Source organism: Danio rerio, chromosome 22 (genome assembly GCF_052040795.2).
Source record: "Danio rerio strain M-AB ecotype USA chromosome 22, GRCz13ab, whole genome shotgun sequence".
Lineage (NCBI taxonomy): Eukaryota > Metazoa > Chordata > Actinopteri > Cypriniformes > Danionidae > Danio > Danio rerio.
In genome coordinates this window covers 22,015,001-22,035,866 of record NC_141042.1, presented here as the reverse complement: position 1 = coordinate 22,035,866, position 20,866 = coordinate 22,015,001, and the positions used below count along the sequence as shown (strand labels likewise).

Here is a 20,866-nt window from a genome sequence, read left to right as displayed (position 1 = left end):
AATTATGTTTTCTACAAGAAAATATAAACACTACTGCCTTTATGCCTTTATTCTTTTGCTGGAAATTAGAACTGAATTTAGGAATAGTTTTGAAACAAATCTTTGTGCTTAACAAACAAAATTAATTATGTATAGGCTAATGAATGTCTAAGCGTAGCCTACAACACTGTTTCCTTAACCAGGAAAGGTTTGCTTTTATGACAAACTTTGGTTAAAGGGTTTTAGAATGATCAAAAAATTAATTATGTATAGGCTAATGGATGTCTGTGCATAGCCTACAACACTTTCTTTTTCCTTATCCAGGAAAGAGAGAAAGTGAAAGTAAAGGCCAATTGGAGGAGGTTCATTCTTTATCCTCGTGCTGCAGGTGCTCTGTTCAACTGTTTTCACACTAGTAAAGCGTTCAGTTTTCCAACATACAAAGTCTGCCATGTAAATAGCAAATGTGCCATGGCGCGACGCAAAGGAAATGGGAGATGAGACTCTGATTTGTTTATTCTCGAAACACACCTATAACTCATTAAGAGAATAAGCTCAACCCTGTTAGACCATGCGCTGCAGCACAGGGCGTTTTTTTATGTCCTTAAAATAGCAAAAGGGGATTCGGTCATGCCCTTAATGCTTTTGCGCCCTGGGCTTCAGACTTTGTGCCTAGATCGCTAAAATAGTCCTATGTTGTTATGTAATGTTTTTTTTTTTATCATTCTAAAACCCTTTAACCAAAGTTCATCATAAAAACAAACCGGACATTCTTTGCACTTTGTTTCTGTCCTCTTAACTGCAAGTAATGCATTAATCTTTTAGATATTTGGTGCCAGTTGATCAGAAAGTGACAATTTGGTTCTCTTTGACTGATTAGATGGAAATGGTGCTTTTATTTGCAAACGTTTTATGTGAAAATCCAGTTTTGCACATAAGGCTAATTTACATCAATAGATAGAAACCCAGGTAGTTTCAACTTAAAATCTCCTTTAAGGGTCTACTAAAGAAAAAAAAAAAAAAAACTCTTTCTATATGGCCCGAGGGTGAGTGAATTACCACCAAACTTCGATTTTGGGAGAACTATCAGTTTTTTATCCCTTATTTTTCTGACATAACACACTTCTCTGTTGTTTATGAATCATTCTGTCGTTTTATTTCTGTGCTACAAAAGCAGGCCATCACATCAGCAGTTCCCGAAGACCCCTTTTCTCTCTCTCTCTCAGCTAAAAATACAGAGTGCTTTTTTTGTGGCAGTAAAGCATTGGAGTTTAGATGTGGGTTAGTGCTGCGCTCATGCATGGCACTGCTGACCACTGGTTCTGCCGTCCTGAAGCTCAGACATGCTGAGAACGGCCTTAATTAATGGAAAAAGTGTGCTGGAGGTGAGCGAGGCGGGAGGATGATTTATTCCAGTGTCACCTTGACCCCTGACGCAGAGATACAGCTCAATTAAACAGGATTGGCCCCACGGCACCGCTTTCATCTACTGGCCGGCAGCTCTGCAAAACACGCACACACACGGGGACTATTCCCTTCGTCCAATAACAGCCATATGAAGCACTTTTCGCCTCCCTTTGCCACCGAAAAAATGGTAATAACCTAAACCAAAATAAACTGAAGGAGGACATGAAAAATAAACGCTACAGGCCGGACTGGATCTTTTCTGTGGTTCCTAATTGCCGTTCTAGGCTTCTGTTTCCAAAACACTTTAAATCATTATCTGACGATCTATAAAGCTGGCCCTCCGAGCAGCGGTTGAGCATGAAACAAAGTCAACACGAAACAGGCTTCAAAACCTGTTTGACTTCCATAGTATGACATGTTTGCAAGTGAAATACGATATCCAATGATTTAAGCTGATTGATTTTTTTTCTTTGTTCCCTTTCTGCTGTAGGCAACGTTTTTACAAGTGAATCCTTCATCTACATGTAAATCTCGTAGCTATATTAGATTACTCCATTGGTGCTGTGCCACACACATATATTTTTATTTATTTAAAAAATTTATTAATTAATTAATGCAGTGCATCCGGAAAGTATTCCTAACACTTCACTTTAAAAAAATTAATGTTACAGCCTTATTCCAAAATAGATTAAATTCTTTTATTTCCGCAAAATATTACACACAATTTTATATATTAGGTATATTGACATCTGCCCATGTATATTTGGTGGTGACACATGAATAATACTATTATTATCATCCTTTTACACTTTTTGTATCTGTCCAAGAAAGCCAAACATTCGCGCTTGATTAAGCAGTGAAAAATCTTCTCTTGCTCTGAACAGTTCCTACTGCTGGTTCTATGTGTGTGAGAACTTTCAAAACTTAAATGCTCTGCAGACCCATATAGACGCACTTTTTGTTTCAAAATGCTTCCAACCGAAGTTTTTGAATCTCCTACAATCCAGGATTTGTGTATTACTTTCGGTTTCTAAAGTTGCCCTTATTTGTATGTGGTTTTGCATGACCTTTTTGCTGCTGACTGCGCGCCCAAAGCTGCGAGAGAAACATTAATTGATTAATCATTTAATAAAATATTCAGATAAACTCAGCTGCAAAATATTTGTACATTATTAGAATTGGCTAATCAACTAATTTGCCTTATTAAAATAATCTACACAATTGTATTCTAGTAAGTATTATAATTTTTAGCAATAATGTCAAGTTTGACTTTTTCTGTTATTTATTTCTCATTTGCTGTATAGTTTATTAATTTAATGATGTTAATATATTACATACTTCATACATATCTAAAATGCTTTGGCAATACAGTACTATATTATGATTTATTGCCATAACATTGTAAATGTCATGCCAATAAAGCAACTTGAGATAGAGAGAGAGAGAACATGGCTCCTAAATAGCATAAAAGTAGGAGGAATAGTGGATTTCTGAAAATAAAATAAAATAAAATTTCCTATTGAAAAAAAAGCATATAACATTATCATAATAAATAAAAATATTGTTAAAAATCACTTTTTTTTTGTTTGTCGCATGTAGAAGGTGTGTTTATACAGCGCATGTGTATTTCAAACCTGTGGGAAGCATTATAATTTAAAATAATTCACAACAAACAAATTGAATGAAAAGCTTTCAAGAAGTCTGAAAAATAGACTACTTTCAACTTGTTTCCCAAAAATCAGACAATTCAAAACACCAAGCATGTTAAAATGCCAGGTCTGCTTACCTGCGAAAGCTTTGGAGATGTGCTCCTTCTTCCACTCCCACGGCTGGTCATATTCATCTGCGGGCCTATCATCATCCTGCGGCAGCCTGCTTTCCCTGCCCTCCTCTGGCAAATCCGGCTGTCCTGGGACGCGTTCTTCATATGGGGTGTCATAGAGCTGGACTTCCCCTCTTCCCCAGCCTCCTGCTCCACCACCTGCTCTCCTCTGCAGCTCTGCAACAGCAAACAAACCAATGACAAAGCTTTCCTGACTTGAGTTTCCCAATTTTTGAGCTTGATTTTTGAGTTTTCGGTATGTTTCAGAGGTTTACATTTATCCACAGTCCAACAATAATTTGACTTTATATTTTTATACTCATATTATAATAGACATTCCAGCATCAGATCATTTCTAAGTGTCTGAAAATGCTTGGTTCAAATATCTGGTCTCTGCAAACTTTTCAAAAGTCTATACTCTGATTAGATGGACCTGATTGGATGGTCTGTTGATTTGTGATTGGTCTATGACTTATTAATCTATGAGCTTCAGCTTTTATAAACACTGATATACATCATGGCATGTTTCCACTGCATGGTACAGCTTGGAACAGGGAAGTACAACTATGGGTGGGGTTTGCCATGTTTTAAAGTTAACAGTAAAGCAAACAGCACCAAGTCATATCATGCAGTAGAAAATAAACTTTAGAAAAGTTACAGACCAATTATTGTAGCTTTATTTCTGAAAGCACAGCAGCTATCAAAACAGTATCATAACTTGCTCCTGTCCTTATTATTAGCGTATTGCATCCATTAGATCGTATGCTCTGGAAAAGCAGCCATGCTCATGTACTCTATTTACTGGCCTGTAGTTTTTGCTAATGAAAAGAGGACAGAAGTGGTCAAAAGCAGACAACTGAGACAGATAAAATAACATGCATACAGAAATGTGTCTGCCTCATCTATTTGTAAGCTGATCAAACAAAATGCATATTAGGCTCCATTTACACCTGGTATTAAAGGCATAGTTCACCCAAAAGGAAAAATTCAGTCCTCATTTACTCATCCTTGACTTGTTCCAAACCACTTTTTTTCTTTTGTTGAACACAACAGAACATGTTTTTTTTTTTCTGTTGAACACAAGCTAATTGGGATCTGGTATTAGTTTTTTTGTAATAAGTCAATGGTTTCCAATTTTCAACAGAACAAAAAACTGATTTGGTTTAAGTCAAGGACAAATAAATAATGACAAAATTTTCCTTTTTGGGTGTACTACCCACTTAAAGGGTGGTTTTTTGTTGATTCAATCTAAAGTTGTCAAAAGTACCAACTCTGGTTTCAATTGATACTGAAATTTTTTAAATAATTTTTTAATAAAATGTATTTTGTGTGCCATTGAGTGGATTCTTCAAACCTCTGGGTATTCAAAAATCACAAAGAAATTATAAATTCATTCATTCATTCATTTTCTTGTCAGCTTAGTCCCTTTATTAATCCGGGGTCGCCACAGCGGAATGAACCGCCAATTTATCCAGCAAATCTTTATGCAGCGGATGCCCTTCCAGCCGCAATCCATCTCTGGGAAACATCCACACACACATTCACAAATCAACACATTAGGTTAGCAGTCCAATCAGAGCCCATTAAGGTCAGGCCTTGGTAGGAACCAAGAAATATGATAGACATTTTCATGTTAGCTGAGCAGTATAAAATTAAGGTAAGATGTGTGTAAAAGTTTTTTTTTTTTTTTTTTTTTTTTTTTTTTACAAATGAAGCACAAGGACACATTGTTTTGCACCCCATAAACACAATTGAGCTTTAAAAAAACACTCTAGACCACCTTTTTAAGAAACTGGCCAACAGCACCAATTAAATGTTAATGGGCAATGTTGATAACGACTAGTAATGAAATCAGCACAATGATATTATGCAGCTGTACTTACTAGTTACCTAGCTGGTCACTATTTTCTGGAGCTGTGTGATATCACCGCGCATGCTAAAGCAAAAGCAACAAATCTTCATTATTATGTCAGAATGAGAGTCTAATTCTTAAATAACGGTAGTGTTGTCACAATAATGGTATTCGATACGAATCGGTACTGAAATTTTGAAAACGCCCATTTCCTGCGAACATCTAAGCACTGTTGAGCATGTTCATAAACAACGCTAATTTGCCATTGTGTTCACGTGCTCAACAGAAATGACTGGTCGTGAAGGTCATGAGTTCACCGAACTGAAGACTGGAGCATTTTAATTAAGTGAAGATCAGCTGGTTTGTTTATAATAAGACATACAAGCATACAAGTTTTTACGGCTTTTAAAACTCTTTAGTGTCCCTCTATCTGTGGTTACACTTAGTAAACAGCTGTGAGTTTAATGATCTGATGACCTTCATGACCCATTACAGCATGTAAACACAATGGCAAATCAGCAGTGTTTAAAAAGGCACTTAACAGCGCTCAAATGTAAGGTGGAAATGGACGTTTTTAAAATTTCAGTACTAATTGGTATTGAATTCCAGTATCGTGACAACACTAAGCCACAGTCACATCGCACTTTTCATCCTGTAGACTGCCATTTATACGCATGTGAATGCAACAAACTGGAAACACGAGGTCGTGTGACAAGTTTCGCATGTCATGGCATTCTAAAGTTCAAGCTTGGTAAACTCTGACCTGCAAAATCACATCACATGATTACTTGAGACCAATCGAAAATCAAAACGTGACCTCTCTGTACAAACATATTTTAAATATGGACCAATCGCCCGCTTTTTGAATGTCATCTTGTTTTTATCTGGCCCCGTTTCACAGTGCTGAATGACAGAATTTTGCAAGCTCAAACTCTGTGACCGCGGCTTTAGACATTTCAAGATAGAAAATAGCAACTTTATCCGTCAGTCTGCAACTACAGAAGTGTCTAGCTTTAAATAGAAAAAATACTCAAATTCAATGATTTATGCTAAGCTAAAAGTGCTTCCGCCAGATCCAAAAATCAGCTGAATGGATTAAAAAAAATTAAACTCAATTGTTTAACTCTAAGGGACTTGTAAAATGAGCCTATTTTCCAAAAAGTGGAGTGATAATTTAAGAGCCGGGGCCTCATATTCACAAACAGCTCCATCACACCCTACATGAAACATAATATCCAAAAAAATAAGATAAGAACAGTCAGTCCGGACCAGCGTGTCACATTACTTCATGTGCAACTGATTAGTTCATGATCCGCTTCAAAGAGAAACAAACTTGCTGATGGTCCAAAAACTGCTTTGAGACGAGCAGTTGGCTTTGCAAGCAGATTCAAGCATCTTCTAGAAAGATTTTCACAGAGGCGTGTGTTTATTAAAACAGCGCGAGACAGGCGGTGCTGTTAAATCAAGACACAACAATAAATCGATATGTTCCCTGGGCTCCACAGCTGGGCTCCTTCGCCGGGGCCACATTAATTATGAAAATGTCTGGTGAAGAGAGTAGTGGGGTATGAATCTGAAGGAGAGACAAATTGTGTTTGCACAGCTTGCCAGTTTCATACGGAAGGGCTTAAAGAGAGAGGAATATATATGTGTGTGTGTGTGTGTGTGTGTATGTGTAGATCCGGCCCAATCTGAAGGACCAGGGTCTCTCATCTCCACCGATGGGCATTTTCATTTCCATTATCATACCTCTTCAACGTCAAGCACCAAACAACAGGACGTCTGAATGACCTTCAAGGGCTTTTCAGCAAAAATAACAGTCGGTTAAAAGCCTATATGAAATGAAACTACAAAACAGTCTGCCATCACTTGCCACTCTCTCATGTTTCTGAGAAATTAAGCTTACATTTTATCTTGCTATTCTGTCTTGAAACAGAAGAAGAATAAAAAGTGAATGTGTGTGTTAAGTGGCACAGGTGTTAAAACTCTGGCTAATACCAATTAAATGGCAATTGCCTAATCAATTGCTGATGGTACAAAAATTCGAAACTATTTTCCCTAAAATAAACAGATAATTAGGCGACGCGGTGGCACATGCACAGTGGGTAGCACGTTCGTCTCACAGCAAGAAGGTCGCTGGTTCGAGCCTCGACTGGGTCAGTTGGCATTTCTGTGTGGAGTTTGCATGTTCTCCCAATGCTTCGCTTTCCCCCACAAGTCCAAAGACATGGTACAGGTGAATTGGGTATGCTAAAATTGACTCTAGTGTGTGTGTCTGTGTGTGTGTGTGTGTGTGTGTGTGTGTGTGTGTGTGTGTGTGTGTGTGTGTGTGTGTGTGTGTGTGTGTTTCCCAGTGATGGGTTGCAGGTGGAAGGGCATCAGCTGCATAAAAACATATGCTGGATAAGTTGGCGATTCATTCAGTTATGGCGACCCCAGATTAATAAAGGGACTAAGCTGAAAAGAAAATAAATGAAATAAATGAAAAGAAAATTATAACAAAATAAATAAAAATTAAAACTAAAAAAATTCTGTCTTTATAAATGTTACCAGCACAAAGTCTTTATAAAATTAATCAATTACTGAAGTAAAAATTCTACTTGATATAAAATAATCAAATGCATTATTTAATTTTAGTTCAAGTAAATATACATTTCAAAAATGGCTAGTTTTTGGTATATAACAAAAATGTTAAATTTTTATAAAATTACCACATTATAAAAACAATAAATTAAAATCGAAATATTGGTAATATTTTTTTAATTAGCTTGTATTTTTGGTTTTCATTTGAATTTCAGTTTGCATTTTTTTGCTTTAAGTTTTTGTTTGTTTTATTAATTAGATGTATTATTTATTTTAGTTGCTGTAACTGAAACAAAAATTTCTTGGAAACTAACTGAAATAAAAGTTTATAATTTCTTTTTTTCAGTTATATAATATTTTATTTCAGCTTTACTGCAATTGACAAAATAATTTTATAAATATGTTTACTAAACACTAGCAATACTGTCATTCACAATTAACCATCTATCCCTGTCAACCAATACCATGAATTAAAATCTCTAATTTCAGTAAATAATCAATATGGTACCGATGTTGTGCATAATCAGTCCATATTGTTTGGTTTTCATCATTTCCACACAATATTTACCTCTCATTACAAGGTATGGGATGATGACCAGTTTCAAGTCAAGCTTTTAAAACCACAAACATTTTCTGTTACACCAGTGGTTCCCAAAGTGGGGGACGCAGGACAATGACAGGACGCTGCATGGTGATTTCCAAAAGTCAAATAAATTTTATTAAACTGTTAGAATGACCATATTTTAACCATAACCCACAGAAGAAAAAATAGTAGTTTTTAATAGCAAAATACAACATGCAAATAAAAATCCAACAGCCTTTACATTTTTTTTTTCATAGGATTGGTGTGTTTTTCGTTAGATTAACAGCACAGCAATAGTGTCACCTGCAGCAAATTGATTTTATAGCACCAGTTTAAACTTTCTGACACCTTTATGGCAATAAAATCCATTAAAAATAAATACAAGCCATACAACTGCATATTAAGAATGATCTCTGTTTAGCATTCTCCAAAATTAAACCAAGAATTTGCTTGCGCTGAAAACATTGTATCCACCAGTCTCTTTAGCGGAGGTTAATATTTAATGACACAAATTAATAAATGACTATAAACATGATATGATTGAAAGACTGTTGCACTTTTTTGTGTTGTCAATACGCTCGTGTTTATATAGGCCTATTGTGGGATACTTATAACCACCTAAGAGGAATTTGAAACGAGAGTCACTGGCTTTGCTATTGTAGGGGTCACAGGCTGAAAAGTTTGGAAACCCCAGTGTTATACCATTTCAATTATGTTTGGGTTTAATACGACTATCTTATTAATTTTTTTAGGGCAACAGTCTCTCCATATCTATAAGCTACTGGTCAGCCCACAATTGAGGAAATGATTTTTAAAAAACAAAACTGCTACATCCAAACATGTTATTGCTGGGCCGGGCTAATAATTCCCATTGTCAGCAACTGCACACCCATTCATGCAGATTCGCCGATGCATGTTCTTACGGGCCACAGTCACTGTGGCAGGGCTAAAAACAAATGCTCAATCAAAACCTTTTAAAATCCTAAATCAATATTAGAGTTAGTTTTGCACGCAAAATGAAGGATACCACTACGGCTTAAGTACTTCTTTTAGACTGGCAAGCTACATTAAAACTATTAGTCATGCAAAGCTGATGTAGATTTTGTTGTGTTGCGAATGGGTTATTTGCAGGGAAATGATGTTCAGCCACTGAAAAACCCCTGAAGTCTCCAGCAAGTCTTAAGTCATAACCTTCAAGTCTCAAGCAAGTCAAGTCAAGTCATTTTTTGTCAGATTTTTGTCAGTCAAGTCAAGTCACTGCTTATTACAAGTCACCTCAAGTCGTTGCTTTGTCTAGCAAGTCACTTTCAAGTCAATCTAATTATTTATTTATATATAGACCCTAAATGACAAAATCTTAAAGTGCACAGGTACATTTTTGGGAGGAAAAAAATATTGAATCAAAATGATCATTTTTTCTTTTATTGCAAAAAACATTATTATATTAAAAGTAAAGATCATCTTCCTCGAAGACATTTTGTACATTTCAATAAATCCAATAAAATATTTTCCAGATAATATATATAGCCCATTTCACACATACGTTATATATATATTTTGAGATCCATGGTCTGAAATGGTTTCGTGTTTTGCTTAATTTAAGAACTTAATTTTATTGCTTAACCTTAAGAACTTAATTCTTCCAAGTAAAGTCTCAAGTCATGACAGTCAAGTCCAAGTCAAGTCGAGTCTTTTTTTGGATATTTGTCAAGCAAGTCTCAAGTCCTAAATTTTGTGACTTAAATCTGACTCGAGTCAAGTCATGTGACTCGAGCCTCTCATCTCTGATGCTAACAGGTTAGCATTTAGGCAGATCACCTACTGCACCTACTACTAAATATACACTTAAAAAATGCTGGGTTCCACAAAAATGTATTTGTGCTGAGACAATAAAGGAAATAACTTATTAGTTTTTACAAATTTAAGTGGATTGAACATAAGTTGTCCCAAAAAAACATCAATAATTGTGTTGATTATGGTAATTTTAAATAGGTAGTTTAGACAAGACGTCATTAATTAAGTGCAGTTTTAAAGGCTGTTTTCTTAAAATGAATTCTCATAAATCTCTGCTTACACCAAACTGCACAGTTTAATTCATATCGGTATTCTGAATTTGTTCGCAAACTGACCTGAAATGTAAAAAATATAAAGAAATAAAAACAACAATCACACATAGAACACATCAAACATGAAACGAAAAACTGACAAAAACGAATCTCCAGCAAGAAAGGAAAAAATGCAAGACGTAGAAGAAACAAGAGAAAGACAAACTTTAACCTTCACACATCCTGCTCCTATTGGGCTCCTCCGTCGTCTCCATAGCGACAAAGAGGAGGCCCTGAGGGACGGAGCCCGAGGTGGAGGAGCGAGAGAGCAGAGAGAGAGAGCGATGGGAACAAGTGTGTGTGTGCGTGTGTGTGTGTGCGTGTGTGTGTGTGTGTGTTGATGGTAAGTGTTTGTGACGCGCCAGAGAGGGGCTGCTAGATTCCCCCGTACCTGAGAGCTGATGGAGAATGAGAGGAGAGATTAACCTGTAGAGATGGATGGAAAATTAAATGAGGCTGCCTTGAAGGCAAGAGCGTCTGAGGAAAAATTAAAGTGGATGCTGGGGTCCTGCGGAGAGAAAATGGGCCACTATTCCCAGAAATATTTTAAGGGATGCATAGTATTCCAGCTCTGTTTCAAAACATGACGAGTTATTCTGCAGTCTGTTGATTGTAAAAATATAACTAAGATGCTAATTGAGCTGATTTCCATTTTTTGTTTTTGCCGTGCGTACATATTTTATACCCAAATGATTATAACAACATTTATATTCATGTCTTTTTGTCTGTTAATGGTGCCAAATACATTTTTTCCTGAATGCTTGATTTACATTTATAGAGAAAGATGAAAACACAACTGTGCATCTCGAAGAAATAAATCAAGACACTGTACTTGATGTTTGATAGATACTTGATACAGGATTAGATACAGGATACAGTTTCTGTTGCCTAAAATAACTTCATAAAGCACAAGGATATTTCTAATGGCCCAAGATGATTTTGGGACAAGAGGTACAGAAATGAGGATCCATAAGGACAATTTTAAGATGAAGATATCACAATGAAAAAAAAGCTTACACAGTGTAGTATACTGGATGGATGGCCACACAAATGCTTAGACAGATAAATAGAAAAGCATAAAAAATCTGATGGATAAATTAATAGTTTGGAGGATGGATGGACACTCGGATGGATGGGTGGATGGAAGGACGGACGCTCAAATGGATGAAAGGATTCTCGGATGGATGGAAGGACAATCAGATGGATGGATGGAAGGATAGATGCTGGATGGATGGAAGGATAGACACTAGAATGGAAGGACACTCAAATGGATAGATGGACACGGATGGATGGACGGACACTTGGATGGATGAATAGATGGACACTCAGATGGATGGAAAGACACTCAAAGGATGGATGGAAGGACACTTGGATGGATGGACGGATAGATGGATGGATGGATGGATGGATGGATGGAAGGACACTCGGATGGATAGATGGATGAAAGGATGGATGGATGGATGGATGGATGAATGGCAAACGGACGGATTGATGTGGAACAAATGGGGGTTAGGTAAATAACGACATAATTTTCCATTTTAAATTAGCTATCCCAGTAAAGCAGCATCAAATATATCATTTACAGTTGAAGTCATCCAACAATCCATTGAATTGCAGAAACATGACCATCAAAGTTGAGTCATGATGTTGATTTGTTGGCTTGGAAAATATATTTGCCATGAACTCCCTGAGGAATATCTTGTGTTTTTCTTTAAAGTAGCTTTCAGTCATAGGGCTCTATTTTGACGGTCCGTGCGCAGAGTGCAAAACGCAGGGCGCAAACGCTTTCAGGGCGTGTCGGAACGCATTTTTGCTAATTTAAGGACGGGAAAATCCGCTTTGCGCCATGGCTCATAGTCTAAAAGGGTTTAGTTTATTTTCTTAATGAGTTATAGGTGTGTTTTGAGAATAAACCAATTAGAGTCTCATCTCCCATTCCATTTAAGAGCCATAAGCGCATTTTGACGTAAAGTAAGTTCACTTTCGATTTTGCTTTTGTGGATAGGGAAACCTTTACGCACAGACATCAATTAGCCTATAAATAATTAATTTCGTTTGTTAAGCGCAAAGATTTGTTTCAAAACTATTTCTAAATTCAGTTTTAATTTCTAGCAAACGAATAAATGAACAATAATAACCAAGTGTGGTCAAAATACTGAGTTATTTCCAAATACACCTGCCATGCCCCATATGGTCTAAAATTTGACAGGTAAACAAATCTAAGCTTGTTTTTAATAAAACAAATATAAATTTGGATATAATAAATAATACTGCTAATAATAATAAAATTATACAAAAGCAAATTGAATGAACTGAAAAAGCCTGCCAAGATGAACAAAGTAAGGCAGTGGTTAAGTAAGCCAGTGTAGGCTAGAAATTAATATGTTTTGTAATATTTTAATCATTTATATTTATATTCTGTATAAATCCATTTTTTAAATATATATATATATCTCCTAAAGATATTATATATTTTTCATATGTAAAAGATATTTGCGTATTGCTCTGCATCTTGTGTGTAGTGTGTAAGCCAGGCGCACTTTGCGCCAGACAATAGACCGACTTTGTTCTGGTCTAAAGATCAGACTATTTACAGTTTCTCAAAATAGCAACGCGCCAAAACATGCCTGCTTTTTTAGACCAGAACGCCTATGGGCGCACATTTGAGCGCAAATGCATTTGCCATTTAAACAATGTGGCGCAACACCTCAAAATGACCCTTGCGCCGAGCTAAAAGTACCAAAAGACTATTGCGCCACGCCTTGCGCCACATTGCGCTGGGTGTATGATGATTTTATTTTGTTATTTACAGTAGCTGAAATGTTACACATTTTTGTGATTCATTTAAACTTGATAGCACTGTTAAAACAAGAAACTTTGGAGGATATTACTACCTGATAGCCATCTACTGCAATTTTTTTTCTACTATGGAAATCAATGACTACCGGTTACCAACATTCTTCAAAATATTTTGATTTGTGCTCTACAGAAACACAGAAATTTACAAAGGTGTGAGCTAAATGTTTATTTTTGGGTGAACTATCCCTTTAAGATTTCACTAGTGGTATGTAACAAAAAATGTCCTAAAATGCAGTCTAGGTTTTGAATTGCCGATTGTATCTTCAAAACCAGCAACTGATTTAAGCAAAGGTAAAATGTTTGGAAGAAATAAAACAATAGAGCAGATTTCCAGAGCGCAAAGCTGTAATCTGTGTGACTCTAGGAAAGAATCAGCAATGAGTCACTCTATGACTGACAGCGTCTGAAAAAGACACACTCATAAAACTCATACTTCATTCTCTCCAGTCGACTCAAAGGGCACAGCAGTCTTCCCCCTGGGGCATGGAAATACACTGCAAAAGAAAAGCAGCAGAACTGACCTGTTATCACTTTCTGGGCCTCGTAGGGCTCCATGTAGCCGTTGTTCTCAGGAGTGATCTGGCCCTGGGCGGATTCTGGACGCGGGTCCAAACGAACATCGAATGGGTCAGAGTAGTCAGTATCGCCCATAACTGGAGCTGATGGAACCACCTGAAGCAATAAAAAAAAAAAAAAAAAAAAATATATATATATATATATATATATATATATATATATATATATATATATATATATATATATATATATATATATATATATATATATATAAATCTTGTGATAATCTCCAGCCAGGAGAGAGGGAAAACAAGAAATCCTTTTATTCCGTGCAACAAATTGAAGATTATCTCAGTGTGCTGAGGGATGAATGAACCGAAATAATTTTACATAATTGTGCAGGAAAAAAAATCATTTGCACTCTAAATACATCTCAATTTACTTAAGATTTTGGTCATACTGGGGTGCTGTGACAAAACAACAAGCTCCAAAATTACCAACTGCTATATGAATTAAATTAGGGCTGAATGATATGGCAAAAATGAGATCTCAAAAATCATTTTCCATATTGAACGATAACGATATATATTTCCATATAAGTTGTTTACGCTTCCAGATTTAAAAGAAGTACCCCAACAATGACTGAAGCCAAAAAAATCAGAGGGCCCATAAAATGGCATATAATATATTCTCGGCCAATAAATTTTCAGTGCCCAAAAATTCAGTAAATCTCTAATCTTAATATCATATAGAGTAAAAAAATGTCTAGAGTAGGGGTGTCCAAACTAACTTGATTGAGGCTAGTGGGCAAAAGGTAATATAGCTGCCATAGGTAATTTCCTAACTTATTTAATAATACTTAAAAACAGACTATAAAACATAGCTTTACATTAACTAAATTACACTAGTTTTTGCCTTGATTTTCTCACCGATTACTTCTGCATAGTCCTCTATCCGTCGAGTGACAATATTTACATTTTTAAAAACAACATTTAAATTAAACATTTAATTCCAGTTAATTTAATTCCTGCAAAAAACAAACAAACAAGGTTACATTGAATTTAAAATTACAATCTCTGTGTTAAAGACATCGCCCAACCCTCTCCATCAACACAATGGGACAAAAGGTTACAAATTGGGAATAATAAGCTTATCAATAACTATATTTGCAGTGCGTGAGTGAAGCAATGAACTGTCTTTTGCACACGAACAGTTCACAATCTGGTGTTTTCATTGTTTGAGTGAATTTGTTTTTGTCTTTTCTTAAAATGTTTTAAAAAATGAAAGAACAAGTAGTAACAACTAATCATATTCAGTCTTTTACAACTGTCATTCAATATATACTTTAGATTTGCTCTTCTAAAATTTGTCAAATTCCATAGCATTCTGTTTTACACAGATAAATACCCAATTACTGGAGCTGCACAATATATCGTTTTAGCATCGATATCTCGATGTGCAAATCTGCAAGTCACATCGCAAGACCTGCAAAGTCAAACTGAGATTATAATTAACCAGGAACCACAGTTCATGGCAACTTTAATCAAATAGTATGAAATATTTTTATTTGAATGTGTTTTTAGGGCCCATGCCTATAAGATTTTTAGGAAATTTAAACCATTTGAGTACAAAAAGTGAAGTTTTACACACTAATTTCGAGAGTATGTGTTACGATTGATCATGGCTGGCCTCTCGTCCAAAATCCGCATTAATCCAATCAGACTGATTCAAGTTTACAATAAACAAACCGATTTCGGCCTACTACCATATCTTCATGTTGGTAGAATTCTCAGTTCGACCAAATCTCCTCCTTTTTCTCCTTTTTCCAAGGGGAGCTCTCGAGACCTACCAGATCTCGGACTCTCTCATACAGTATGCTTATTGACCAGGCGGGAGCCATGGGCTCAATTATCTCCGAGCTCAGGGTTCTCTCCCGGGACAGCATGCCAAACCTGCTAATAGCATTAAGCACAACTAAGTGTGAACTCTTGAAATGAAAGTTTGACTTTAAAATTAAGCTTGCCACTTAAAAAATATGAATTGTGTTATGAATTAATTATACAATGAAGACTACAGTGCGATTTTAGATCTGATAATTGAATTTCTGTACCTGAATACTGTTCGACACCATCAAAACACTGTTTACTTCATTTTTATCTTTGTTCTATTGTCCTCATCTTTGCTTTATTTATTAATTTTCCTTCAGCTCAGTCCCTTTATTAATCTGGGGTCTCCACAGTGGAATGAACCACCAACTTATCCAGCAATACACAGCAAATGCCCTTCTAGCTGCAACCCAGCACTGGGAAACACACATACACTCTCGCATTTACACACATACACTATGGCCAATTTAGCTTATTCAAGTCACCTTTGATGCACGTCTTTAGACTGTGGAAAAAAAAACGGAGCACCCAGAGGAAACCTATGCCTACACGGGAAGAACATGCAATCGGTGCTTTAATTTGTTTATTTTATTTTGTATATTTTATGCAGATGTAGTCATGCACAAAATCATCCCAATCGATGTAACATTATGACTTCAATCCAAAATAGTCATCTCGCAACAATGTCAGTTTTTTCCAATATCCTGCAGCCCTACCTTTAACTATTAATTCCATGATTGTGTGTTTCCACATTTTTCACATTAAAGAAATTACCAGGTCCTACAAATTTATAATGAGTACAAATTGCATGCAGGGAACAATAATATAAAGAAGAAGTATTCCTGAGGCGAAAATTAAGAGGGCTATAATTGCATCGTAAACTTAAGTTATATTTATAGCATTTTTCTTAAATACTACATTCACAAATGTTACAATAAAAGATAACAAAAGCTGTCATTATTATTATTACTAAAAATTAAAAAAAATAAATGGATATTTTCCCAAATCAAGCTTTATTAAAGAAAAAAATACATGTTCTTCATTATAATCTATATTCAGCCCTAGTGTTTTCACATATTTTCCCCACATGTGTACATTCAGCAACAACACTTCACTCAGCGCGAGACAACTAGCAAACTCGCAAAGACGTGCAACCTTCCCCCATGAAGCAGCAGGATGCTGTGAGCAATAAGTGTTGATGAGGGTGTTTGGAGGTGCGTTTGTCTCCAAAACCAGATCTGAGAGGAAGCCCTCATTCATCTGGCACTGGGACAATTACAAAGTTGGCCATATGGTCTCTCAAACGCGTGCTTTAGCCAACGGCTCTATGCGGCACCATTCAGACTACAAACCACAGCGTGCAACAACCTCCCGATTTCCCAACAGGCAAATCGGCCATTGTCTGGCTGATCTTTAACAAGAAAAGGAGGAACAATAAATCTGAGAATGTTCATTAGGAATGCTATAAAAACTTAATTAGGATTACTGTGGAAATTAATGAAGGCTAACAGGGAATGATGCGTAACGGTGCTCGCAAGACAATGCACTTAGAGGGTCGCCGTTAAATTGGGATTTAAATCAATGGCGTGGCATTGGCAGGATCATTCCTTAAAACCAACCAATCAGCTCGCTCATCACTGTTACTGATTACAATCGATGAGCCTCTACTGTCTGTCTGTGCGTGTGCGTGTGTGTGTGTAGATACTTTCACTGTCTGCCGGTATTGGGTCTCTACTCAATGTCTGATCACAGGAAAACCTATCTGGCTCTTGCGAGTATTCTCTATGGGACGCCCCATTCCAAGCTGCCTAACTAAACTGTATGTATTATTCAAGAGCTTCAGCTGTGGTGGATCAAGAGGTTTTGACACCTACGGTGCTCCGAGACACGAAATCTAATGCAGGGTTAACAGAGGGTTTACATGAAAGATTGTTTCACACCGCAAATCACTTGTTTGACAGTTTGTTTTATGTATTTCATGACCTGACGGATTCAGGTATCGCCAGATGCCTTAGGTCTATGGCTATTTAGCATTTCAAGAAGTGCAAGCATGTATATACAGTATGTGTGTGTGTGTGTGTGTGTGTGTGTGTGTGTGTGTGTATATATATATAAAATTTATATATATATAAAGTTTATATATATAAAATAACACAGAACCTAAAATACATAGCCTGGAAGTTCCTGTCTCCAGACTGGCACTATTAGTTGAGCCAATGTCGTAGGGTGGATTGGTTGGGTTTTATCGCTGACTACACTAATAGTAAACTTCGACTTTAAATGAACATTCAACACATTTATGGAACAAATCCATTCCAAAATATTTGGAAATAGTAACTTTACACAACTATGTTTTCAACTGAAGTTGAAGTCACAACAATGACCTGAAAAAGCAAACTTTCATTGTGTTGTCTGATTGGGTGTACAAAGCACTTTTTAATTAATCATCTAAAATTATCTTAATCATATCACATTCCCAATTTTATCCAGATTATTCCACTTTTAAAACTGGATCCAGTAAATCGATCCATGGTCTTCGCATTACAGAAATGATAATAGATAAGCTCTGGACGTTTTTACTCTATTGACCTTATTCTAAAATGCGGAAGTGCGCCTGTTTTCGCGATTGTCTTAGAACTTCCGTTTTAGTCGCCTATGGGAGAAATGACAAGGAATAATAAACGGCAAAAAACGGTCAAACTACTTGCTCTACAAACAAATGTTTGCATGACTATACAGACCAAGTAGAATAATATAACAAGGAAATATCAGTTTGCAACATCAAACAGAGAAACGAGCAGTTTTTAATGTCTAAAAATGAATGGAAGTGAATGAGACCGGAAGTCTCGTGCCAAAAAGATTCAAATGGCAGCGCCCGCCCGCCCGCCAGTTCAATATTAATCTAAAAGCCAATCACACAGCAGAATTGTGCAACAATGGCAATTTAAAAGGGTTGCTATCAGTTATTCGGCCAGAGATGTAGAGATTCAACATGTTCCAAATTTTCGAATTCGATTCATTCAAGGTGTATCCAATTTTTGGCCACTGAAATTTTATTGGCCAAAAATATGTTATGCCATTTAATGGACCTTCTCATCTTTATTTTTTAGCTTTAGCCATTGTTGGGTACTCTTTTAAATCTGGAAGCATTAACAACTTACATCAACATATATATTGTTATCGTTCAATGTGGAAATTTTTGTTTTATTTCGGCTAGAATAAAAGCAGTTTTTAATGAAAAAAAAAAAACATTTTAAGGACAAAGTTATTAGCGCCTTTAATCTAATTTTTGTTTTTGTTTTTCGAATGTCTACAGAAACCATCGTTATACAATAACTTGAATTTTATTTAGGAACAAACTTTATTTAGGTATACAGAAATTAAATAATCAAATGTAAAATAATACTGCATAGTCTACATTTTATAAACGTTCTAAACATTTTTAATTTATTAATTTAAACATTATTAATTTGTTAAAGTTACAAATGGTAAAATTTCTTAGGCCTGAATGCTTTTAAAACCCTCAAATGGTCACAGGTTTCCAAAAACACTTGCGAAATGATAAAGTATAATCCAGGCTCAACATTATTCACGATGTGACTTTTATTTTAAAATCATAAAATATTGCAATGCCAGTTTTAATTGTTTTTAGAAACAATTTTTAAAAAGCTGTTGAGAATAACAGAGAAGCTTTAAAAACTACCTGTGATTTGAAAATTTTATAATTTAAAAAGTGAAAATTAGCATGCCATAACTGCACCAAGCAAATAATAATTTATGCCGTTTTTTAATTTTGCTAAATTTTTAATTTTACAAAAAATTATAAGTCTTTAAAAAGTGTTAAATCTTTTTAAATAATATTAATAATAATAAACTCTTATTTTTATCACATTTTAACACACATTAGGATATTGAACCAAATCAAGCTTATTTTCAAAAACAAACAACCAAAAACAAAAAAGAAAACTTGAAACCGCAACCTTTGAAAATGACCTATAAAAGTACTATTCTGGGAAAATTATAGCATTAGTATCTCAGTGTAAAAAAAACTTTATGACAATGGTAACCTGCTAGTGTCTATCAATCAAACTGTATAGACTCAACTAATGGTAATAATAAACGTTTACAAAGCGATATAATACAGGGCTCGAAATTGCGACCATTTTGGTCGCATATGCGCCCGAAATTTTATCTATGCGACCTTGAAATATATTTGGGAGCATTTCTGCGAGTGTTTAAAATTGTAGTGTGCGACCAATTTTTACTGCAAAATGTTCAGCACATTCAGGATTCGGGAGACATTTACGCAGAATGCATATCTAAGCTCTTTGTCTGCACTTGGAACGTGAAACGCAGCGCTCGGGAATGGTTTAAAACAGTTGTCATGTCAACTTGCTGCAGTAAACAAATCCAAGTCCGTAATGCTTGCCCCGCCTTCGCGCTCTTCTTATTGGCCCACCACTGCTCTAGCACTGAACGCGAATGATTGGTTAATATCAGCTGTCAATCACTCAGCGCCTTCTGGCTTGGGATGACAGAGAGAGCTACTACCGCGAAAAATTGTAAAGCGCTGAAGATGAGAATGAAGATAACATAACACTTGACAGATTTTGTTTTAGAAACCATGGCATCTACAGTTACAAATAATGACACATCTTACTAGTTATACCGTTAACACGTTAATTCAAGCAGTGCGTGCAGGGCCGGTGAGTGCTCCGTGTATGCTTTGGTCACTTGTTATAAAAATCTATTTTCTTGTGATAACGGTATATTGTTGAGACATATTTTCCTCACGCTTGCATATAACGTTATATATATATTTTTGCTTGTTAGTTTGATTAGTGTTGATTTCACATACAACCAATATGTTTGTATGAAACCTGTAGTAACGGTGCTCATAATTGGTGGGTGCGACTAAATTTTGGCTGATGCGCCTAAATTTTTAAAGTTAGGAGCACCAGTGCTACCAAGCAAAAAGGTTAATTTCGAGCCCTGTAATAATTTTAAAAAATCATGATCCAATATATAATATGTATAGCCTAATATCAGACGGCCAGAAAGTGATTAATTTTTTATAAATTGTTACAATATTGATGTCTATGATGAGTCCAGAGACTGACGTGTACACCATTTTTACATTTATATAAAATTCACTTTAATGTGTAATAGGACTAAAAAACCTGGAAAAAGTATTCAATACGTCAAAACTTAAAAAGTGGATAGTCATGAATGAGCACTCTAAAAGCAAAATAAAAATGGTGTATTAATGTACAC

At 35.8% G+C, this 20,866-nt stretch overlaps 1 protein-coding gene across 8 annotated transcripts in view; it reads right to left on the bottom strand.

Annotated features, from left to right (window-relative positions):
• The window catches only part of shdb (Src homology 2 domain containing transforming protein D, b), a 65,702-nt gene that overhangs the window by 43,150 nt on the left and 1,686 nt on the right, over positions 1-20,866 (bottom strand). For 5 of the 8 annotated variants that reach the window (XM_087303040.1, XM_087303042.1, XM_087303039.1 and 2 more), the window contains 2 exons: positions 13,712-13,862; positions 3,173-3,385 (listed from right to left, as the gene is read on the bottom strand). In XM_087303040.1, the coding sequence (XP_087159166.1) occupies positions 3,173-3,385; positions 13,712-13,862 (364 nt within the window). Of the gene's footprint in view, positions 1-855; positions 1,482-3,172; positions 3,424-13,608; positions 13,863-20,866 lie in introns of those variants that run through there. The other 3 variants (XM_087303044.1, XM_087303043.1, XM_087303038.1) reach the window with 2 other exon arrangements.